A 25,932-nucleotide genomic window follows, 5' to 3' on the forward strand; every position below is an offset into this window, starting at 1 on the left:
ACAAAATTCATTTATTCTGATTCCTTTGTTTCCCGGTTGGCTATAGAAGGCTATGAATATTGGTTGAAGTCGATTGACTTATAAAGTGTGTGGGGAACAAGAAATTGGCAAATAAGGGGAAGGAAGCTTTATTTGGAGCATGCCTGATACCTGTTCCAATTATATTTTTAAATGAAACTGTACAACAGACAAGCTGTTTAAGCTTAGCAAAAATTAAGGCGGAGGCCGCCTGCCAAACTCAAACCGCCACCTGACCGCTAGTGCCATCAGAACACTGCCAGCTGTATTCTGACTTCACCGCAGGGCAGGCGGGCGGAGCGGTGAAGAGGGCCTTAACGTTGATGCTGACGCAGAATCGAGCAGGCACCAATGTGGCAGTGCAGCGGGTGAGGCAGTACCCGTCGCGCATTTCACTGCCCATAATTCAGGTAGTGAAATGCACTACGGGCTGTGCCTGGGGGACCCTGGCACCCCCATTCCCCCAGCTTTTCCACAGCAGTGTGAACCGATGTGGAAAGCCTGGTAGGAATGGAACTCGTAATCCGGCGGGCAGCGTTGCTTGCAGCAAATTTCTGGTACATTCTTTTCCATTCAAGCAGCCAAACTATGGAATTCATTACCCCCCAACTATAAGATCCACAGATAACTTTCTTGTCTTCAGAAAACTACTCAAGAGTTGTCTCTTTCCTTCATAACCACCATACTCAAACAACTATGGACTGCATATGCCTATGTTGATAAATATTTTTTCTGATTATGTGTATATTCTAGTTATATACGTTTTTTTAGAAAATATGTATCGCTACTATGTCATAAAAATAAACTACACACACACTCTTAAAACCTGTTTAACTAAGTATATTTACTCATGGTTTAAATATGTTTTATGTATGTACACATATGTGTGCATATGTGTGTGTATTCATGTGTGTATGTAAGTGTGTGTGTGTATATATATATAAAAATAAATATATATATATGTATGTATTCTACTCTCATCTTATATCACACTTTTATATTACTTATCTATGTGTGTGTGTATACATATATATATGAGTGTATGTTATTCTATGCATAAAATGTTCATAGGTCATTGCATAACTCCTAGAGAAGTTGTTATGCTAGATACTTATGAATCCCTGCTCTCATCTTATATCACACGTATCTACCCATCACCATATGTCATGTCTCTATCAATCTATACTCCATTCCCACTCTGACTCATCCCAAATCCATTCTACTACTTTCATGACCTGAATAACTCTGCCTATGCTCTTCCCTCCGCTTCCACATCTAACTCACCAAACCTCACTTTACTATCACGATCTCCCAAACAACCCTAGTAAATTCTCCCTCATTTATCTCACCCTGCTACTATGATCTCCCTAAACCCTTCCACAGACTCTTCCCTCTTCCATCCTCCTTTACTCATCCTAAATCCTAATACCATATACTCCCAATTGACACTGCTGGATTCTTTCCTCCTCCACCCCTCCATTACTCCAGTCAATCTAACTAACAAACTCTCATATCCACGGCTCAAATTAACTCATAATAATACTAAAACTGTACTCATATTTCCCTATACTAATCCATCACTAATTCTTGCTGGGTTCCGGAGTAGCGTGCTACTCGCCGAAAAGCGCTTTGACGCCTTGTCAGGCAGGGGTAGTAAGCGCTATATAAATACTATTACAATACAATTACAATACAATACAATTATTCTATGTCTGGGCAAGGTACTGCTTAGTGCGCCTAAAGACTCTTAAATGAGAAGGACAAATAAATGAGAACACCTGACATTTCCCACTTCAAGGAAAGAATAAATTGCTGAATGATACCCATGGAAAGTCTATATCTATCTTACTGTAATGGATGATGAACGTTTGTTTACACTCTGTATATCTGATCCATTGGCCACTGCCACTGAACAGGGGTGGCAGGGCGGGGATAGTAAATTAAAGAAATTGAACAAAACTGTGTTTGCATCTCCTCTGTCCTCTTCCCAGCAGCACACAGGCTCCTAGCCAATCATGACACTGCTGTCACCAGCATGACAGCAGCGTTTTGATTGGTGTGAGTGCTCTGCTTCAGCACTCACACAGGGATCGGGAGCCTGTACACTTTCTCCACCTGACTGTTCAATAGAGCCACATGGAGAAATGAAAAGTGTGCATGTCTGTTTGGCCGGCCCCAACACAGCTGGCCAAACAGACATGCCCACTTATTGTGCACTCCACTCCTCCCTCCAGCCATCCTCCAGCCCCCTCCAGCCCAGCCCCACCCCACCATAACCCAGCTCCCAGAAAAAATAAAATTATAATAATGCTTTGCTATTATCATTGTATTTTTCCTTCCCCTTCTGTGTAAAAGCAGTGGGGTGACACTCCGCCAGCCAGGCGGTGGAGCTGCCCCTGCTCTAATCATAGAGACAAATCTATTGATGCAGCTATTTCTCAGAGGGCATCATAAATAATCAACAGAGATTCACTATGTATCATACAGCCAACACAATTTCAAAAACCATAAAGCACTGAGCCTTATAAGACTCTCATAAGTCCTGAGAAATACTGACAGAAATATTACCTTCATTACTCAAAAAATTGTTTAAACACTGGTCTGAAAATACATGTTCCCAATCATTGTAAAGTAGCAAGTATGATCCTGACTTTCAAAAGTCGGGAGTCCTGATTGTCTCAGAGGGTTTCTCAATAGTTATCAGACCTAGTTAAAAAAAAAAAAGTTTGGGTGTGATAATTACCCCAATGACAAGGTACCGCTTCCAAAGAGGGAACAACATACATATCTTGGTGCTTTCTGTTCCAAAATCTGCATGTATTTCAGGACTGTTAAATTTCAGCATGTTTGACCTCCCAGAGCTGAATCCTGAAATGTAGCTTTTATTGCAACTTGTAATTATTGGGCGGGATAAACTTTGCTCCATTTGTAATTACAATCACGGAAACAGATGTTTGAGAGGGATTGGAAGAAGCCAGGGTATTGCTAATCAAGCTCTAGGTACTTGCAAGTAGGGTTGCCATCTGTGCTTAATCCATCTGTTTTTGCATCTTTGACAGTTTTGAGGCTCATCAATACTAGCATTTAAAAATGTGACATAATACACGTATTTGTGGAGTGCACATTCAATCTAATAGGTTTCATCAAAACTTTGATCAGTAACAGATGATTCTATGTGCAATTCAATGTCATTCATTTTATCAACCTCAAAAGAATATCTAAATGCACCCACTATGAACCTGTGAATACAGGGCTTATGTAATGGAATCATTAGTGAATTAATCCACCAGACCTGGATTTGAAAACTTGTTTGAAAGAATAAACAAGCAAACATTGCATAGAACCTCACCTATAATGATCTTTCATAAGGGGCTCCTGAGATGAGGTCCTCACAAATAATGACAAAAAGGACAAAAGATTATAAATAGCTATGTCATCACAGTGTGCAACAATACTGAGTATGTGTACCTTTGCTAAGCTTGCTACACATCAGCAGCATGTATGGAGGCAACAGAAAAAATATTCTGAGAATCAAAGTTGTCTACTCTGCTCTACTGAGACTATTGTTGAACACAAACCAAAACTTGAAATCAGCATCTCTGTGAGTAGGGGAAGTTGTGCAACATTCTTATTTGTACCGCATTTTTTTCAAAAAATGTGTGAGTTACTTAGGTTCTGGGATTGTGAGATCTACTTGGCGGCAGCCTAACTGCAATAAACACCTGCAGCTGGCATGTGATTACAAGGTAATTAGTCTTTTGAAATAGCGAAACCCCTATGTAATAGGAACCACATTGATTGATCAATCAGGGCCAATATGTTACACTACTTGAAAATCACAACAATATACACATTACAAAAGAAACATGAAAATATTCTAACAGTAAAACCATAGTTTAAAAAGTCACAAAAAGACAATACTGGCATCACTTAATGTAGACATTTCGAGACCTGATCAATTACATAGCTTTTGCATTGGTAAAAGAGAACTCCTTAAGAACTGTGCTTGCGTGTATTGTGTAGAAAAGGAGAGTAAAAGAGGAGGTGGGAATGTGTGTGAATACAGAGTACTAGAGAAGTGAATCTAGTTACAAAAATTACAGTTTATCAACAGATGTACGAAAGTTGACATCAATATACAATATTCAGAATGTAGCAAGACTTGGATAAGTCAATAGAGATTTAGATAGCAGTCACAGACGACAAGTCTGTTTCTGAGTGCTGGTAAAGGCTTATATATTTTAAAGGTGGTCATTAGCCTGAAAATACAAAGAGGAAGAGACAATGGAACTCCTCCCTAGACCAGTCTATTACAGATCAAGTTTAAATTAAAGAGTCACCATCTACTTTTATTTCCACTTTTGTAAAGAAACCCCATAAATATTACTCATCAGCTCGAAAAAATGCTTGCCAGCATCGTTTCTCAGTTGTTGTCTCTTCTCTTTAGCAGATGGTTCAATGAAAGACATCAAAAACATAGAAAATAAAAATAACTATTTACATGACCACACTCCACAAAATAACATTAACCGAGTCATATTTTTCAAAAATGTTATAAAAAAAGGACGCTTGACACTCACCAACGTCTTCATTAGAGACATTTGTGCTGTAAGTTAATTTATATTCTGCAAATTAGAAACATCACACAGCACAAGAAATATTTTTTTTTTTATAACTTGTTCTTACCTTGTGATAACACCTGAAGTAGGCAGCCCGCTCATCTGAAAACTTTTCCAGTCTCTTTGGCCCTTTACTTGATGCTTTCTTGAAAACCAACCAGCATCTCTGATAAATCTAGAAACAGAAAAAAATCATCTTTGGCATCTTTAATAATATCCATGTCTTTTACATCTTAAATTGTGTTGTGTAGATGTTTATGCTTTATGATCGAAAACCTAGAAGGATTTTGTTTTAATAACTTTTTTTGTACAACAACGCACTTTTGTTATAGTATCCTATGGAAAGTGCCAAGTCTACAGTTAAGTTTCCCTTACCCATTTTGATTTCAGCTGATTGTCCAATTGTAAGAAATCAGAAGCATTCATTCAGAACTAGTAACAGTATCTAAATGCAAATGCATCTTAGGATTCAATAGGATCTCAATCACTTTAGCTATAGGTTGTAGTAGTAAAAAGGTATGTCCGGCCCAAAATTATGGGGAAAACAATTGACAGATAACCAGGAAGTGGAGCAGCAAAGCATGTCTATTAGAACGAGCTGCGCCCATGTGTTCCAGGAACTGAACGTTGCCACCTCTAATATCAGTGGTCCCAAAGGGAGTGCCAGTAGTCTCAAGGGGCAAGCTAGGGGTCACACCTCGCAACCCCTAAATTACGTCCATGCTCTTGTTTCACCAAGCTTTAAATATGTTGTATTCAAAAGTTTGTAAATACCTTTTTATCTATATAATTTGCAAATGATTATTTTAACCAAAACTTTAAGAGTATAGTTGGCTTGAATGCAGTAAAAATGCAGTATTGTGTTTACAGTCTCAAATTAAACAACTATATCGGAAGTTCTGCAGATTTACTTCTACACTTACAGATGTACAAACATGCAATTTCTCTTTCGAAAATGAAGGAAACCTAGATAATGCAATTGCCCCAAATTCAAACATTTTGAATATCTTCCCTCAACTCTCAACCCATACTATGAATTGTACCTTTTTAAGATAAACTCTTATTGTACGTTGATTGCACTAGGTTGGCACTAATCAAGTGCCTATACAACCAAACACACTTACAAATTCACTTCTACCTCCAAAATGTGGTAAAGACACATACCCCATCAGAGTGTTTTTTATTTCTTTTGAGTAGTATTCTGGGCAAAAGTGTGTGACAATGTGGTGAATAGGGAGCAACTAAGCTGAGCCTTGGTTTACTTATGGATTGACTATTACATGGTTTTGCTAGTCATATGTAAGATTTTGGAAATTGACTTTCGTCTCTTCTGTAATATATTTCTCTCTCAGCGGCTAGAAATATGTACCTCACACAAATTGAGCCAAATCTGGATTTCACTTGAACTGTCTCCCTGGTGATCACCTATGACATGAGGTCACATTATTTTTCGAGGTTCTACATTTCGTTCACTCAACCTTGCTGTTTGCCCGTTCGTGTGGCATAAGTATCTTTGTCGTGAGATACATGGTTCTCCAACTTGCTACCTCTATCGTTGAAACTTTTAAAGCTTTGGGATTGTGTAAGGAGAGGCTTTCAAGTTTTAAAGTAATCTTTTCTGTACATTTGGTATTTCTAGTTATGCTCGAATGTCATCAGTCAGTGTGGAACAACCAGGATCAATATCTTAAGTAAAAGATTTTGGTGGGACTGAGTCACTACTATGGTACTCCTTAGTCGATGAGTAGAGCGGACCACAGGAAATTCCAGGAGACAAATATCAGAAGAAATGCATGGTTGAACCTATATGATCAGCAGAAAGATCACATTATAAATTAAATGTAATTCTTTTAATTTTGACTTGTGAAAAACAGATTGAAATTGCATCTGTAAAAAATGTGATTCTGTGCCACTTCAAACAAGCACCATCAAAACTAACAGTTTTGACTATTCTTTAGCAGAGTGATAAAGAAAGCCGAGGGGCAGAGAGAAGAGGGAAAAGGGACAGGGAAGGGAAGGAGGGGAAGAAAGAGAGGTAGGATAAGAGGTGAGGAAAATAAATCTGACTATATGAGCTAGTATGCCTGTACGTTGTGACTGTCTGTGTGCCTTCATGTGTGTGCCTCTTAGAGGTGTCTGAGTGCATGGCCCTGTCTCTATATTGAATGAAAGTACATGACTGCTGGTGCCTATTGGTTTCCTTGCAAGATGGTTTGCTTCACAGTATTCATGTGCATGGGGTCACTATGATTGTTCACTTGTGTATACCTAGTTCCATGAATATGTGCTCTTCTGGGTGCCAAATGTGTCCATGTATGTGAATGTGTTTCTCAAAATATGTGTGCGCCTGTTTAAATGCAACAAAGTAAATCAAGTGTAACTGCTTGGTAACCTGTTTTTAGCACCACACGATGATATACTACTTTTATGTACCTGTTTGTGTAAAAGAAACACCTAAGAGTAAAATTCGTTTTGGGCAGACTATGGTATTCTAAGACCTTCCTCCATAGATGAATTGCTTAACAGTGTTACCAAAGTCAGCTTCACTTCAGATGAAATGCTTTTGATCAACATCACATTGCTGCAATGATGTTTACTCTCAGACTGACCTCTCGTACTTCCAAGCTCATACAACTCTCACAACTGTAATTGTAATATAAATGGCTGTGCATTGTATAAATTCTGCCATGTCAACATAAAGTTTGGAATCCATTTTGATCACTTTCTCTCTACCTTTCCCTCCCCCTTTCTCTTGAAGCCTCCCCTTTCCTGCTGCAGTTAACCTTGGGAGTGGGGGAAAATGACGGATGCATCAGGAGTGGTACTTGGCTTTCAAAACCACTGTCCTAGGGCTCCATCCCTCCAGAAAAATACTTGGTGGAAAACATGGCCTGTCCAGCCCTGATTCCAATAGAGGAGGGAGAAAGCCATGAAACAGCAAATTGAAAAACTGTGAAACAATATTATTTTTGGTGGTTGAACATTGGTGTGATTAACAATATTTCAAGCCAATGATTCATGCTTCCAGAGTCAAAGAGGCAAATGGCTGCAGGATGTTGACCAACAGCCTCTTTTTTAATGTAGAGTAAAGAGCACGTAAAGGAAACTCAATTTATATTGTTGCATCCCAATGTGTATTTAGTCTGGGAATACCTTGATTAAGTGGGTATAAATCCACCATCAAATGGGCAACTCACACACTTACTTTGAGTTCATCCTTTTGTGGAAAGTAGCAATTCATAAATCCCTAGTGCAAACTGTAATCAGAGTCATGCAGTAACCTTGTTCATAGAAAAAGGCATCTTTAGCAACAAAAAAGAATGATGGTTGAAGTGATGAAACATTTCAGCACTCAGCCTCAGTCACAGATCGTTCTTTTGCTCACCATGCCACCCCAGTTTGGACCCAGCCATATTCAAATCAGTCTTAACCCTGTTCACCATGGGAACAGTCCAGGCCAACCTGCCAGGCCAGGTTCTCCGTGGTCCGAAAACAACCATCCTGGGACCCTTTTGGGGTATCACCCCTCATCAGCGATGCTAGATTTAATCGAGTGGCACATTGAGCAAGGGACCCACGTCTGGGAATACCCTGGCTACTTTGGCCGAGTTGAGCAACACCAAAGAATGGTCTTAGTAACACAAAAGAATGATGGACAAAGTTCTGAAACTTTTCAACACTCACCCACAGTGACAGATCTGGGTTTAGTACATTGTTCTTTTGCTCACCATGCCACCCCAGTTTGGAACCAGCCATATGCAAATCAGTCTTGACCCTGTTCCCCATGGAAACAGTCCAGCCTGAACTGTCAGGCCACGTCCTCCCAAGATCAGAAACAAGCATCCTGGGACCGGTTTCTGGGTATCAGCCCTCATCAGCCAAGCGAGCTTGAATCCAGTGTCACACTGAGCAAGGGACCCCTGTTTTGGCATTTGCAAATGGCTGTGTCCAAACTGGAATGGCATGGAGAGCAAACAAACTGATGATTAAACCCAGATCTGTGACTGGGGTGAGTGTTTGATTTGTTCCACATTCCATCCATCACCTGTTGTTTTTGCACAGAAAAGGGAGTGACATTGCCTTCTGTTTATGAAAGATATGCTGACATTTTCAATGAAGGTAAAGCAGAAATATTCTGTCCTCAATTATGTTACATCTGTCAAATTGATCTAGTTTCCGGTGCAACACATTCCAGATTGCCTGATATACACTCTTACACACCTCCAGAATGTTCACCTTTGAGCTTACCTTGACAAATATTTGGCCAGTGGGTTCATCATTAGACCTTTCTAATTTCCAACGGTGTCCCTTTTCTACTTTATGTGAAAGGCAAATGGGGAATTGTACACAATGTCAATCATAGAGCTCTCAACAACCAAGTTGGACGTTACAGGGACATATAATTTTGTTAGGGTTGGGAAAGGGGGCAAGTAGAAGATGGCTTTCAAATCAGAATATGGTCTATTAGAGTGCTGTATGATACAGTGTGATGTCTTTTGCCTATGTAAATCCAGTGCAGCATTGCAGTATTTTTTAATGATCTTTTAGATGACTTTCTGGACAAACTTGTTATCGTTTATATAGATTATATCATTATTTATTCTTTAGATGAGGCTTGTGTCATTCAATATGTATCTATGGTACTTTTGGTTTTACAGAAACATCATTCACACTGCAAAATAATGTAATATGACTTTCATGTTACATAAGTGGAAGTTTGAGAGTGAGCTTATCATGTACTTGTATGCAAATGGCACTAAAAAGTAGAAGCATTTAGCTATTGGCCTACCCTGCAATCTGTGAAATATATGGAGGGTTTCCTGAGTTTTGTCAATTTCTGTCTCTGAGTCATAGATCATTTTTCTCATTTCATAGCAGCTATCATTCATCTACTAAAGAAAATACTACAGAGGCTCAGTCAAAGAATGCTGAAGAAGCCTTTCTATATCCAAAAAATGCTTTCAGTACTTCCCCTGTATTACCGCATCCTAATCCTTCCCTACCTTTTATCTTAGAGGGAGATGCCTCAAATGCAGCTGTGGGTACTGTTTAGGCACGAGGAAAATGGACTACTTCATCCAGTGTCCTTTATAGCATCTGAATTAAATGCAGCAGAAATAAAATACACCATACCCGAGAAAGAGATTTCAGCTACTTTGCATCCTTTCCATGAGTGGCGTCATGATCTCCTTGGAGCATAGCACTCAGTGTCAGTGTTCACCGACTATCACAACCTGCAATTCATTCACTCAGTTTGTTAAGTGTCATCCTGTTTATTTAGAGGGATGTTATTACTTGCAGAGTTTGTTTCTAGAATTACATTTAGATCAGGAGCTGAACATTGCAGATTTGTCTGTTTGACAAGAAAGAGTGAACCTAAAAGTGAGTACAAAATGCTTGCAAATGTTGCTTACAAACAATCCTAAATCCACAGCAAGTCACAGGAGTAACAACTTCAGACAACGTTTTGGTGTGTGCTTTGCAAATTTTCATTACCATAAAATGGAAACTTGGGAGAAAAGAAAGTCAGGATAGAACAATCATACACAGTTTACCCTTTCAAAACAGAGAGGTATTCTTATTAACTAATTCATTACAGAACATTGTACTTCAGTGGTGTCACATAAGGCCTAGTGCTGCCACACAGGTATAAGAAGAACTATCATTCAGTGTCAATTTTGCAACCGACCTGACTTCGCAATGGGAATTTGACAGTACAATCTTGTGATGTATGTGGGCACATGTATGGACGTGGCCAAAGTAGATCACTCTCATCCCCAAGATTTGTTGCAACCATTTCCTATCCCTACTATGTCTTGTTAGGTACTTTTTATAGATGCCATTAAAGCCTCCACCTCAATCTAGATAACAGCTCCATTTTGACAGTTGTGGATAGCCTAAGTTAGTCATGCTCAGAACATATATCATACATGCTAATGTGTGTTTAAAAAACCTTAGACATTCAGTGAAAACAGAGTTAAACTGAAATTATTGTTGAAACATCCAATCAAAAATTATAAATTACTTTTTATTTATCTCATAATTTCATAGGAAAAGAAGAACAGTTAATGCAAAACAAAACCTTCAAATCACTGAAATTAGTCAGTTACAGCTAGGTAAACTAACCATACATTTGGCCCCTTTATGCACTGCTTATGAGCTCATGTATGAAATCACTGAAAACATGTAAGACAATACCATTGGTGACATCATTAATAATATGTCAAATATATTTGATTACATAACCTATGAGATCACAGCTGACATCATCCAGGACTATACCTACTCTCTTTACTTTTCCATTAGAAAATTGTGAACTAGATTTATATTTACTAACTATGCTTTGTAAAGTAGCATGCTAACTCATACTATGTTAATGGTGGAAACAATAAACCACAAAGTTTACCTATAATTACACAATGTACTAATGGGGTAAGCAAAAGTTGACAAATATAGCTCTCCTTCATAGCGTAACACACTTACAGTGTTAGATGAAAGAACTTTGTTTTAAAGCACATACAAGATTATTTAGTTATAGAGCAAGACAAGAATTATAAATCACCATAAAAGAAATAACAGAAATAAAGACATCCAATTTCGTACTACAACACACCCACCATCTCAACATGGAAAAAACACGATCACATGCCACACAACTGCTGTAAAAAGTGAAACACTTATTATCCTACAGCAGCATACCTACTATCACACACAACACAGACATATATTACACAGTCAAGTGTCAATTAAGTCCTGAACTCCAACAAGGCTGTGCATACAGCATCATTAACACATGATACTTGAACAACAAGACAGATGCTTGAATATATACTTTATAGAAATTATTCACTATCCAGACATGATTCGCCTTGAAGAAAATTTAAATTGAAATCGGAATGAAAAACGTTGAATGTTGTGTGTTTTGTGATAATGATGAAGAGTAAAGATGATTTTTAGTGGACATTTGCGTTTCTGTCGATACTTTATGCTCTGTTGTGTGCGTCAATATCGTTTATTAGATGTCCCCTTCGAATCGCTGCAAAAGTTCCTTTAGCGGATGAGTACTGAGAGGGGAAGCACCCATCAACAAACTTTCAAAGTGCTAATCACGGGTGTGCTGTACTCTTCCTTTACCACAGCTTCATACATTTGTGATTATAAAGTAACATACGATACCAATGCAAACATGTGATGTGAACTATTTTCTCAATCTACAGCAACAACAAAAAAGGTAGCTCTAAAGCTGCTCATTATAAAAAAAAATGTTCCTCATAGGAAACACAATATTAATAAACAGTGATTATCTGAAGAATTAAAACGAATGTCTACAACATTATCATGGACGTTATCAGTGATATTATAAAGGAAGGCCTTTACAATTTCATCAGTAAAGGGACATCGAGGGATGAGCAGACTGCAGGAGGATAGTTACTGGGGTGGGATTCTTCAACAGGTAATGGAGAACTCGCGAAGTCCTCATCACCAACCCACTCTGCCACAGTAGTACAACCCACACTAACACTAAACCACAGCGCTTCTTTCTTCAGATATCGACAGTTTGTAAATGTAACAGCTTCATATGTCAAAAGAATAACTATTTCATATGATGCACAAAACAAAAGTCATAAATATCTTTTTTAGGCATTCCTGCTTTACAAAGCTAGACGATAGCAGCAAATTATAAGGATATTAATGCAAATGATTCCTTTCACACACCCACAAAATACAAGCTACACTGTTTGGAATAAAATGTGTATATGCATTTGCAACTGTTTCTAATCCATTCTTCAACACGGAAAGAACATTTGTTTTACTTCTGTTTACATTATTGTTATTTAACGGTGTCCCTTTTTTTCGTTCTTCAGACTGGTATCATTTATTTTCCTCCTCTGTCACAATCCAAAGAAAGCCGTAATGGAAACTCGTTCGGACCTGGTGGCTCTGGCTGCGAAGCACGAGACGGGATATTAAGCAGCAGCTGCATTAGCGTCACGTGACTTTTTACCACCCATCATCAATCAGATGTGTGTTGAGTCAGTGCTAATTCAAGACAAAGCAGGCTATGAGCCAGGACCAGAAATGTCATCAGTCAGTACCACCGAGTGTGACAAATTCTAATAATGATGATGTAGGAGATGCGTAAGTGTGGATGTTATTTACATATGACAATGTTTACAGAAAACTAATTTACTGTTTTCACATCTAGCAACTTGAATACCCTGGCTAGTAACTAGTATCTATTTTATGGATTTTTTCGTAGCATGGATATCGTCCAAGAGGACATTAGAATGCTTTATATAGGGTAGGTGGAAGTGTTATATTTACTATTTAGAATATTAAGGGAAAAAGGACGTGTGTTTTACAGGTTGGCAGGTGGATACAGCATAAGTGCTAGGTAATAGGTGGGATGTCAATGTTTTTCACATAGAATGCATAATTTATGTGGAAAGTATTCACATTATGTGAATTAGTCCTTAGCAGTTGTCTGCATGAAAACTGCATGTGCAAAGTGCCCTTGCGTAAAAAGACCATGTGGGATCACTGGCCAATAGATTGACAATACAGTCACTAAGGTCACATGAAGAAAATTACTCATACTGCGCTTGAGGCCATGACACAAATAAAGTTTCACAATTTCTGCGAGACATTGTCTACAAAAATCATTCTCCTGCAAGCGAAAATTACGCAAAAAGGTATAACTGTAAGAAAAAGAAATCTACTCTCATGCGTTTCAGGACTATCTGTCCCAAATGTTTCCAATATTTTGGGTTCCAAGGAAATTAAATCCTTCTAGCAACAGAACCCCTCACAATGTCACGATAATAAAATGTCTTTAGGCCAATGCACTCTTCGAAAGCTTCTATCCAAAGATAACAGTTCATGTTGACAGTGTCAATTAATTGTTTGTTAATGTGTGTAGTGTCTTAGTGTTGTGCTGTAGGCACGTGGCAGGCAGTGCTGAACAGGCAGGTTTACGTTAGCATATTAAACGGTGGGATTAACGTTCAGTATGGGCCTGGTCGTTCACTCTGTCCTCAAGGTAACGGTTTTTGATGAAATATCATTATTAAATGCACAGAGAAGCTAGAGAATACCAACATTCACCAGTGAGAGTAAATGATATTAGCCTAAGGTAGGAGGCTTTACGTAAACCTCCTATCAGCCCTGGAGTTATTGACCCAAGCAAACGGCAATAATAGAGAAAATGCATGCTAGGACCATTATGGCTCTAAGCAGCAGCCTTTATATGGGGCCGTGCACTGCCTCTATGTACTGAAAGGATAGTTCAAGTTCCGGAGGTGTTTATGGTCATACAGGGAGTGCAGAATTATTAGGCAAGTTGTATTTTTGAGGATTAATTTTATTATTGAACAACAACCATGTTCTCAATGAACCCAAAAAACTCATCAATATCAAAGCTGAATATTTTTGGAAGTAGTTTTTAGTTTGTTTTTAGTTTTAGCTATGTTAGGGGGATATCTGTGTGTGCAGGTGACTATTACTGTGCATAATTATTAGGCAACTTAACAAAAAAAAATATATACCCATTTCAATTATTTATTATTACCAGTGAAACCAATATAACATCTCAACATTCACAAATATACATTTCTGACATTCAAAAACAAAACAAAAACAAATCAGTGACCAATATAGCCACCTTTCTTTGCAAGGACACTCAAAAGCCTGCCATCCATGGATTCTGTCAGTATTTTGATCTGTTCACCATCAACATTGCGTGCAGCAGCAACCACAGCCTCCCAGACACTGTTCAGAGAGGTGTACTGTTTTCCCTCCTTGTAAATCTCACATTTGATGATGGACCACAGGTTCTCAATGGGGTTCAGATCAGGTGAACAAGGAGGCCATGTCATTAGATTTCCTTCTGTTATACCCTTTCTTGCCAGCCACGCTGTGGAGTACTTGGACGCGTGTGATGGAGCATTGTCCTGCATGAAAACCATGTTTTTCTTGAAGGATGCAGACTTCTTCCTGTACCACTGCTTGAAGAAGGTGTCTTCCAGGAACTGGCAGTAGGACTGGGAGTTGAGCTTGACTCCATCCTCAACCCGAAAAGGCCCCACAAGCTCATCTTTGATGATACCAGCCCAAACCAGTACTCCACCTCCACCTTGCTGGCGTCTGAGTCGGACAGGAGCTCTCTGCCCTTTACCAATCCAGCCACAGGCCCATCCATCTGGCCCATCAAGACTCACTCTCATTTCATCAGTCCATAAAACCTTAGAAAAATCAGTCTTGAGATATTTCTTGGCCCAGTCTTGACGTTTCAGCTTGTGTGTCTTGTTCAGTGGTGGTCGTCTTTCAGCCTTTCTTACCTTGGCCATGTCTCTGAGTATTGCACACCTTGTGCTTTTGGGCACTCCAGTGATGTTGCAGCTCTGAAATATGGCCAAACTGGTGGCAAGTGGCATCGTGGCAGCTGCACGCTTGACTTTTCTCAGTTCATGGGCAGTTATTTTGCGCCTTGGTTTTTCCACACGCTTCTTGCGACCCTGTTGACTATTTTGAATGAAACGCTTGATTGTTCGATGATCACGCTTCAGAAGCTTTGCAATTTTAAGAGTGCTGCATCCCTCTGCAAGATATCTCACTATTTTTTACTTTTCTGAGCCTGTCAAGTCCTTCTTTTGACCCATTTTGCCAAAGGAAAGGAAGTTGCCTAATAATTATGCACACCTGATATAGGGTGTTGATGTCATTAGACCACACCCCTTCTCATTACAGAGATGCACATCACCTAATATGCTTAATTGGTAGTAGGCTTTCGAGCCTATACAGCTTGGAGTAAGACAACATGCATAAAGAGGATGATGTGGTCAAAATACTCATTTGCCTAATAATTCTGCACTTCCTGTACAGAGGAATTGGGGATGAGCACATTTATAAGGGCACTGAACACCCATATGGATTGTAATGTCTCTGCAATTAACCCACTTGTCACATGTTGTTCCATGGTATTGATAGGTGGCAGTCCTGATATCTGCCTTGTTTTGCTTCATTGCTGTGTGCACCTTGCACTGGTGTCTCCTGAAAGGGCCTTCCCTTCTCTTCACTCTGCCATGTGCACCCTCTGCCCTTTGTGCTGCCTTGCCGTGCATGTTTTGTTTTTTCATTTTCTGACCACTGTGCCTCTCCTCGCCGAGCCTCTTCATGCTCCATTTGCTATCTTGACTGGAACCAAAACTTGTGGCTTTTCTTCTGACCGAGTGGCCGCTTTTTTGTTTGCTCGGCTGCCTTATGCTGCGTGTGAGATTATGGAAAGGGCGCTTTAGGACTACCAGCGGAGGACTCAAATGGGCCTCACATGCAATAAGTTAAAATAAGTAACTAGTGTTTTTTTTAAATTTTATTTGAGGCCCATGTGATGTCAGAACGCACCTCTAATAAGGAAATAAAACACCCCAGATCATACAAAAATAACACACTGCCATACAAACCTGCAGGAAACAATTAATTGTCACATTTGATGTTCATAAGACAATTGGCCTTATGTCTATTTAGAGCCCAAATTTCTAATAAGAAGCCCCTTTCCTGGGATCCGAAGTGGGTGTAACCCTGCCATGTTGCTCATAGCACCTTAAGGTATATCCTTGGCAGCTCATTTGAATATTTAACCCTTATACCAGAATCTGTATCTGCCAGTGTGGTACTCTCTGCAGCATCGATCATTTACTTGTAAGACATCACCTTTGGTGGGAGTATGGTGGTCCGGCTCTGATGCAACTGTAATCTAGTTCAAAGACAACACATGAAGAGGGAGTATGGTAGAGGGCCCTGTTGCAACTGTAAATCAATTACAAGACACCATCTGAGGAGGGAGTATGGTGGAACGGATTTGCTGCTACTGCCATTCGATTACAATACAACATCGAGGAAGGAGTACAGCGCAGGGGTTCTACTGTAACTTTCATTTAATTACAAGGTATCACTTGAGGAGGGAGTATGGTGGGCGGGCTCTGCTACAACTGTCAGTGAATTGCAAGACATCATCGAAGAGGGACTACAGTGGACCAGCTCTGCTGTGTCTATCATTTAATTATAAGACATCACCTGACAAGGGAGTATGATGAACCGACACTGCAGGAACTGTACTTCTTTGGTAAATGAGCTGATTCTTCACATTTTCTCTCTTCTCCCTTACTATAAAAACATTCAATACTTCCTCATTCTTGTGAATATTTTAAGACCCTTACAGACGTACGGTCGTTGCAGAGCTGGCCAATTCTACAAACCATCATGTCAGCCATAGTACCAATCCTTCTAAAGCCATACCTTATTTGACTTGTTCCTTTTTAACAGTTAGATTAATTCAACACATTCATTGCCGAGGGTCTGTAGTTATATTGTCCGTTTTTTACAAGTGGAAGGGTATTGTGGTCTTACGATGGCTCATTTTCAAAACCTGTTTCACTTAAACTTCAGATAAGGAATTTAGCTTAATGCAGAAGCCATTAATGGATACACAGTTCAAGCACCATTATCCTTGTCTACAGAGCTACAGGATGAACTAACATATGTAGGGGCTCCCTTCACTAGGATGCCCCCCATGTGGAGACACCACTGACTCTACCTCCTGATCTGCTGTAGGGGAATGCTACTTTTGACACAAAAGATGGAAGGCTATTGCTCAACGTGGGATTTCTGACCCATTGCTTCATCTTCTAGACTCAACTCCATATATTATTTCCGTACATGTAAACAGTTGTGGAAATTCAACAAAAGTTTTTAAAAAAGACCCTAAACTGCTGTGAACTACTCCTGCCCATCAAGTTAGGAAGACTTGACTTGTGATTAATGACAATGTACCCTTAATTACGAGGCATAATCCCATTTCCAAGAGTTGTTGGTGGAACTATCACCATCTGCCAAGGCTTTGCCAAATATCCATCAGGTTTTCACCACATAAGTGATAGCCTCAATGGCGAAAACAATAAATTTAATCGAGAAACCTCTGTCTTCATGATTGTGGGTTTAAAATGTAACATATTTCTCATACCTCGTGTGACCAAGGGAGCTTATCCCTCACACTGCCAGATGAAAATTTCAGTAAAATTGAAAATCTTCCTACTAGTCATTTCACATATGCCAGTCCTCTTGGACGCCTAGAATAAACATAATTCTAGGACTCCAGTATTACATTCCCGTTTGTCATCTGTTTATATCTGATTTAATTATGAATATCATTTATTCATTTTGCCTACCGAAATTACTAATAATAGTAATATATTTTAATTATTTTAGACATCAGTATGGGAAAATCATGACCATTATTCTTATTCCATACATATACTATGCTAATAATCTTAAACGTTACAATATTCCAAGCAGCTATATATAATGATGTAGCAAACACTTGTCACATCACTTAACAATTGGATAAGGTAACACAAAGAACAAAAGTTGTAAACAGTATGTCAGTGTGTCATAAAATGTACCAACACATCCTCTCATGCTAAATTGACAGCTGTAATCAGTAGCAACAATAATTGTTTGACACTGGGCATCGATATTTTGATACAACTAAAAGCAATAGCATTACCCAGGATAAGTGTCCCAGTTGGGCTAGGTGGCATAGCTCTTTGCCCAGTACGGTGTGCAGGATGGTTGCATGATCTAGTACAATCGAACCAATATCAAATTTATAATGCCAAAGTGGTGCTAGAATTGTAGTAGGGTTTACATTGTATTGTGGTGTTTGTACATGCGAAGGCTGCTACATTCTGGAAGTGCTCGATTTTAAGTGCTGAAATTGCAGGGATGCTTTTATGGGAAGCATTTTGCTGTTATGTACGAGGTAACTGAGTGATGCATTTTTCTTTTATATGGCGCTTAGCCGAGCCATATAACGAGAGAAAGATACGTGAGAGACAGCGAGCAAACATTTTACTTTCATCTGTTTTGAATCTTTCTGCTTATGCCTGACAAGCCCTGAGTATGCGGGTCTCAACATTACACATTCGAATTAGGGCAATAGTCACTTGAATGTGCTTATGCACGCAGTGCTTAATTTCACCGAGTAGTTACAGGTGAGATCCTCAGCGCTCATTTGTGGAGACAACGCTTATTTCTTCTCAAAATAACTTTGATTTATAGTAAGACAGAGGGAAAACAAACTAAAGAGGGAAAGAAAGGAAGAGACAGATTGAAAATCATGACTAAGGGTAAAAGCTGAGATGAAAATAATCTTCAAGAGTGAAATAAAGAGGCAGGGAGTGTACGGTGGAGAATTAAAGAGGCATGAGATGGAATCAGGACCACTTAGCCCTGGTATTCGGCACACCGTCCTTGAAAGCGCTAGCCATGGGCTTCTCAAGAAAAGTTTGGGCCCTGGCCCTTGTTCTTTTTCAAATTAAGCACAGTATAAATGGAATATAAACCCCCTGTATGAATTGTGCAAGTAAACAGTTATGTTTTGATTCACAAATATGATGCCATTCTTTATCTACAGACATCCTACACAAATCGTTGTTTGATCGGGTCTACTTGCTCATCCTGCATGCTTGAGTCACAAAAGGGAACTCTTCTACACCTACCCACATGCAGTTGCCTGGTAATGTGGTTAAGGTTCACCACTCAGTCGTCAAACATCTGTGCATAACAATGTTCTTACCCAATTCTGGATTTTATTTTAAATATTTCAAGGTGTGCACATAAACATTCTCCCAATCCTACCGAAATACATAATATTTACCGTATAACTGGCATACTGCTGAGCACATCTCTTGTTTAAAAAATCAAAGTTTTCAGATTAAAAGAGCAATGAATTTGAAGAGACCGGACATGCAAGCTGCTCATTCATGTTCATCAAAGCACCAACGTAAAACTGCTGCAATTAAAATGTTATCCATAAAATTACCGACCAATGTTGTGTCTGTGGGAGTTGTTAGGAGTTGGCTAATTGGAAGGGTGTATGTGAGTTCCAAACGTATATCTTTTACTAGTGCATTGTTGCTTAGCCCTTATATTTTGGGTTATTTGATCCATTGCTCATTTTTGTGTTATTTAATATATTCAATTAAAATAAGGAACACACTAGTTGCACAGTGCAAGCACGAATATTTTGCTTTGACTAAATGAATCAGATGCTATTAACCCCTATAAAAAAACACTTACAGTTTGATTTTCATACCAAAAATTCGAAATGAGAGACTATTGTTCTAGATTTACAACTCCTAATCCCATCATCTTGTTGTCAAGTGCTCTACACTCAGTGACCAGAGTTTCCTGCACACCTTCAGACTGGAGAGTGAGACGGCTGTTTTCTGAGATGTGTTGGCACTCCTACTACAAGCACATACAATAATAGTATACAATTAGGTCTTCATTATGAGTTGCCCTGAGAGGTATCCCCAAAAGAGATAATGCTCCATGCGATTCCGTGTAGTCTGGTGTTCTCACATCTAGATAACCATCGAATTGATGGTGCCCTGTACCACACAGCAAAATGCTTTGACAGGGACCAGTGTTCCAACAGTTGCTGACAATGCATTATAAATGACCACCAGCAAGGCCAACAAAGTAAAAACCAAAAATTTGCCACTTTAGAATTCAAAGTAGAGAAAAATGTATACAAGATCATAAGGTATTATTAGGCATTTTTGCCTGAATGACAATCCTGCACTCAATTTAATTTCCTAGTTGTATTTACATTTATTGTTAACCAGAAATCCTTGATCAGTGGATAAAAGAGACACATGTGCTCCTCTTGTATTGATGAGAAGCACTCTTAAGATATATTGGTTCGATTACGAGTGGCAAGGCATCAAGGTGAGTTATTCTGGGGTACTGCTGTAGTGGATTTACCCTGTGCTATACCAAAACTGGACTGGACTTTTCACCTGAAAACCTACAGGCTGGATCCTTGTCAGTAAGTACGGGCTGGTGCATTCTTAAATGCTGAACAAAACAATGTACAAGGAGAAAGTGACATATGAAAAGAAGAAGTTAACTCAAAGTCTAAGAAAAAGTCTAAAGCAACATCACAAACAAAATAAAATGATGGACGGAGTGTTGAAACTTTTCAAACACTCACCCCCAGTCACAGATCTGGGTTTAATCCATCGTTATTTTGCTCGCCACGTCACCCCAGTTTGGACCCAGCCATATGCAAATCAGTCTTGACCCTGTTCCCCATGGGAACATTCCAGCCCGAACGGCTAGGCCAGGTCTTCCCTGGACTGGAAACCAGCATCCTGGAACCAGTTTTAGGGTATCACCCTTCATCAGCCAGACTAGCTTCAATCCAGAGGTGCAGCGAGCAAGGGACCCACGTCTGGGCATACCCCTGCCACTTAGGGCGCACAAAGCAACATCACAAACATCGAACACTGAACCCCAGTCACAGATCTGGGTTTAATCCATCGTTATTTTGCTCGCCACGTCACCCCAGTTTGGACCCAGCCATATGAAAATCAGTCCTGACCCTGTTCCCCATGGGAAAAGTCCAGCCCGAACTGCTAGGCCAGGTCCTCCCTGGACAGGAAACCAGCATCCTGGAACCAGTTTCAGTGTATCACCCTTCATCAGCCAGGCTAGCTTGAATCCAGTGGCGCAGCGAGCAAGGGACCCACGTCTGGGCATACCCCTATCACTTAGGGCACACAAAGCAACATCACAAACAAAATAAAATGATGGACGGAGTGTTGAAACTTTTCAAACACTCACCCCCAGTCACAGATCTGGGTTTAATCCATCGTTATTTTGCTCGCCACGTCACCCCACTTTGGACCCAACCATATGCAAATTAGTCTTGACCATGTTCCCCATGGGAAAAGTCCAGCCCGAACTGCTAGGCCAGGTCCTCCCTGGACAGGAAACCAGCATCCTGGGACCAGTTTCAGGGTATCACCCTTCCTCAGCCAGGCTAGCTTGAATCCAGTGGCTCAGCGAGCAAGGGACCCACTTCTGGGCATACCCCTATCACTTAGGGCGCACAAAGCAACATCACAAACAAAATAAAATGATGGACGGAATGTTGAAACTTTTCAAACACTCACCCCCAGTCACAGATCCGGGTTTAATCCATCGTTATTTCGCTCGCCACGTCACCCCAGTTTGGACCCAACCATATGCAAATTAGTCTTGACCATGTTCCCATTGGGAACAGTCCAGCCCGAACTGCTAGGCCAGGTCCTCCCTGGACAGGAAACTAGCATCCTGGGACCAGTTTCAGAGTATCAATCTTCATCAGCCAGGCTAACTTAAATCCAGTGGCGCAGCGAGCAAGGGACCAACGTCTGGGCATACCCCTGCCACTTAGGGCGCACAAAGCAACATCACAAACAAAATAAAATGATGGACGGAGTGTTGAAACTTTTCAAATACTCACCCCCAGTCACAGATCTGGGTTTAATCCATCGTTATTTTGCTCGCCACGTCAACCCAGTTTGGACCCAGCCATGCAAATCAGTCTTAACCCTGTTCCCATTGGGAACAGTCCAGCCCGAACTGCTAGGCCAGGTCCTCCCTGGACAGGAAACCAGCATCCTGGGACCAGTTTCAGGGTATCGCCCTTCATCAGCCAGGCTAGCTTGAATTCAGTGGCGCAGCGAGCAAGGGACCCACGTCTGGGCATACCCCTGCCACTTAGGGCACACAAAGCAACATCACAAACAAAATAAAATGATGGACGGAGTGTTGAAACTTTTCAAACACTCACCCCCAGTCAGAGATCTGGGTTTAATCCATTGTTATTTTGCTCGCCACGTCACCCCAGTTTGGACCCAGCCATACGCTAATCAGTCTTGACCCTGTTCCCCATGAAGGGTGATACCCTGAAACCGGTCCCAGGATGCTTGTTTCCGGTCCAGGGAGTACCTGGCTTGGCAGTTCGGGCTGGACTGTTCCCATGAGGGACAGGGTCAAGACTGATTTGCGTATGGCTGGGTTCAAACTGGGGTGGCATGGTGAGCAAAAGAACGGTGGATTAAACCCAGATCTATGACTGGGGGTGAGTGTTTGCATTGTTCAGCACTCCGTCCATCATCCTTTTGTTTTGCTAAAGTTGCCCTAAGTGGGAAGGGTATGCCCAGACGTGGGTCCCTTGCTCACTGTGCCGCTGGATTCAAGCTAGCCTGGCTGATGAAGGGTGATACCCTGAAACCGGTCCCAGGATGCTTGTTTCCGGTCGAGGGAGGACCTGGCTTGGCAGTTTGCTCTGGACTGTTCCAATGAGGAACAGGGTCAAGACTGATTTGTATATGGCTGGGTTCAAACTGGGGTGGCATGGTGAGCAAAAGAATGATGGATTAAACCCAGATCTGTGACTGGGGGTGAGTGTTTGCATTGTTCTGCACTCCGTCCATCATCCTTTTGTTTTGCTAAGAAAAAGTCTAGCCTGGGAACAATCAAACATGGAGAGTCTGGGCTTCCTGGCCTTAGCAATAACTGTCGAAAAGGGGGCAATTAAATGAGAGATTGTATTTGAGTCAAGGACACTGTCTTTTAATAGAAGCTTTTTTATTTGCAGAAAACACATGTGGGATTGGTTGGAGATGACTACCAGCTATTTCTATAGCTTGAATAATCTAAAATAAATATATGGAAAGTCATTGGATAAGCCGAAATGCGACATTTCCTAGAAATGTATTTGGAAGTGTCAGATACATTTATACGAGAAACTGGCCTAATGAATAGAAAGGGGTTTGGTATGTTCTATATTTTTTTACTTTTGTTTGCTACATTCTTCCGTTATAGATTGAAGCTAAGGTTGTAAAATCTGTATTCTTTGATTTGGCAGCTACTGTGAGCTGGTGGCCGCTACGAGATTAGGTCCAACACTGTTGTTCACTTAATCGTTTTCTGAGTTTAATATTTGTGGAAGGAATGGTACACGCAAGTTGTACCCAATTTGTGGCTCTGCGATGTGACGCACTGCAGCCTTCGAGGTGACCGAAAGGAATTCAGCATCTGTTTGCTGGACAAGGAAGCAGCGCAGGGGAATATCATAAGATTTGATGTTTTGTAAAAATGCAGTAGGTGGCCAACTGTTATGTGGCAATTGGAGCTCTGATTATGCTAACTCTCAATGTTGCATTGTGAAGAGTAACGAATATTGCAGTAAGGCTGTCAAGGATCAAATACAAGATTTGCATTCATAACTTGGTGGGTTTGATTTGCTCTGAGGAAACTTAAAGTTACTGCAGTGGTAGGACTGCTGGGTGTCAGGCCCATAAGTTTTTAGGCTGAAGACAATGTGCATGCTTTGAACCCACCACCGCATTTCTGTAGTGTCAGGCAAACACCAGTTAGAAAGGAAGAATTGTTTAAGGTCTTTAATGCATACCGAGTGGCCCTTGACAGGTAAAAGTTTGACTTGCAGGAAGAAGTGTCTGATAGAGTACTGATTGGGGTGGGAAGGGTTAGAAATATTTGATCACTGATAGTCAAATCTCAAATAGGTGAACAGCTAAGAGTTCTCAATAGATGGAGGCCAGCCTTGAAAGACAGTTTTGTAAGCCAGCCAATTTAGCTGTTAGGTTTAAAAAATTGTCCTCAAGGTAACTGTACCCTAGTGAAAAGGAGTCTATCGCCTCTTGTGGGAAAAATACCTGTTTTTGCCTATTCATCCTGCGAGAAAGTGGATTATTAATATGGATTTTTGAAGCTCCACAATAAATATTATGCTGCCCAGAAAATATTTCTGTAATTTAACCCTGAGCAAAACTCCTGGTAGCTATGACCAGAGCAAACAAGCTTACCATAGGAAAATGAGTAAAGTGTTTAGAAGTACTAAACAGTTTAAAAGTCAAAAACAACACAATAAAATCCTCCTCCATTTTATAAAAATATAAAATATTGTAATAAACAACAAGACCAAAATAAAAAATATGAGGAACCGGAGATATTAATTTTTAAAATAAAATTAGGACCAAAAAGCGCAAAGCACCAGCCTAGTGGAGCTGGTTGTGCTAGCCGGGACAAGGGTAGGGTTTGGGGCTGGCTGTGACAGAGCATGGGTCAGATATAAGGAACAGGTTAGTCCCAAACAAAGAATTACATTCAGGCTTGGAAATCTACTCAGAAGGTAGAGTCCTTGGTGGGCAAAGTAGCAGGCTGACTCACTGAAGGAAGAGGTATCGCTAATACTGTCAATGAGGGTTCGGAAAACTCGAGTTGAAAAAGTACAGTGTTCACATCAGGACACTGTACACTTTGATCGGATGCTATTTGGTGTAGTGTCCAGTGAATATTTCTATCTTCAGGCTTAGACTCTTTTGTGGAATTCAGATTTCCTTAGTGGGACAGGCTACAGGCTGAAGCCTGAGAGGGCTCAACGATGTTGAATGTCAGTCGGTGTCAGGCCTGCTGAAACACATTTGGTGCCTGCAGAGAAGAGTGTAGCAGGAGCTGCAGTAAAGTCAGGCTCACCAAAGATGTACCCTCAGCGGATAGGGTTGGCAGGTTGGTCCTGGTCTTCTCCCTGATCTCTGAGTAAAACCCTTGAACAGTTTTTATTTCCTACCTTTTAGTGTCATGCAGGCGGTGTATACTTGAACATCAGACAAGGGTCTCCAGGACCACAGGGAGAACATGTGGGGGTTCAAACTCACTAAACAAAACCCATTAGCAAGGTCCATTTCAGGTCCTGCTGACCCTGGTCAGTTGAACTCTCAGGAAAAAGATGTATCGATTTTTTTTTTGTGTCGATGTAGCTCACCTCGGAGTCAGTCAACTGACTCTTGGAGTCCACTTCTTTTCCCTCTGACAGGTGGGAGCAGGTCCAGCCCATAGGGTTCTCCTCGGACGTCTCAGGAGCATCTACAATTCTTCTTCTGTCTTTCAGAGGTCCAGTAGTGGATCTCTGGAGTCAACACACCTAACAGCATTTTTTACACTCAATGGTGCATTTCAATTCTGCAGAATGCCATTTGGATTGGAGTTAGCCTCTGCATTGGTTCAGAGGTTGATTAGGGGTCATGAAAGGTATGGATAGCAAGTTGACATTCTACGACAATATTCTTGCATTTGAGAGATACAAGCCGCAATATGATGAGAGGTTATAAATTACATTGAGGTGATCGAGAGACAGTGAACAGCATCTGAAGAAGGAGAAATGTGTTTTGGGGCTAGAAAGTGTCTGAATATTTTGAGCACAGCATGTTTGCTCCTATCTATTGAAGGGTTTCTTGCTCAGTTCAACAGGTAGCAGTTATTGTCATTCATGGATTTTACACTAAGCTTGTTGAAGAGTTTGACTCTATTTTGGATCCTCTCATAAGATTGTTAAAAAAAAAAAGCAAAATATGGACGGGCCATTAAAACACTAAGGGGG

General features: G+C 40.5%; 1 protein-coding gene across 1 annotated transcript in view; it reads right to left on the reverse strand.

The window, feature by feature from the left end:
- Positions 1-25,932, reverse strand: part of DOK5 (docking protein 5) — a 606,295-nt gene that overhangs the window by 372,350 nt on the left and 208,013 nt on the right. The window contains exon 2 of the mRNA XM_069201974.1: positions 4,705-4,812. Within this exon, the coding sequence (XP_069058075.1) occupies positions 4,705-4,812 (108 nt within the window). The remainder of the gene's footprint in view (positions 1-4,704; positions 4,813-25,932) is intronic.

The sequence above is a fragment of the Pleurodeles waltl genome, chromosome 7, assembly GCF_031143425.1.
Source record: "Pleurodeles waltl isolate 20211129_DDA chromosome 7, aPleWal1.hap1.20221129, whole genome shotgun sequence".
In the NCBI taxonomy this organism is placed as follows: domain Eukaryota; kingdom Metazoa; phylum Chordata; class Amphibia; order Caudata; family Salamandridae; genus Pleurodeles; species Pleurodeles waltl.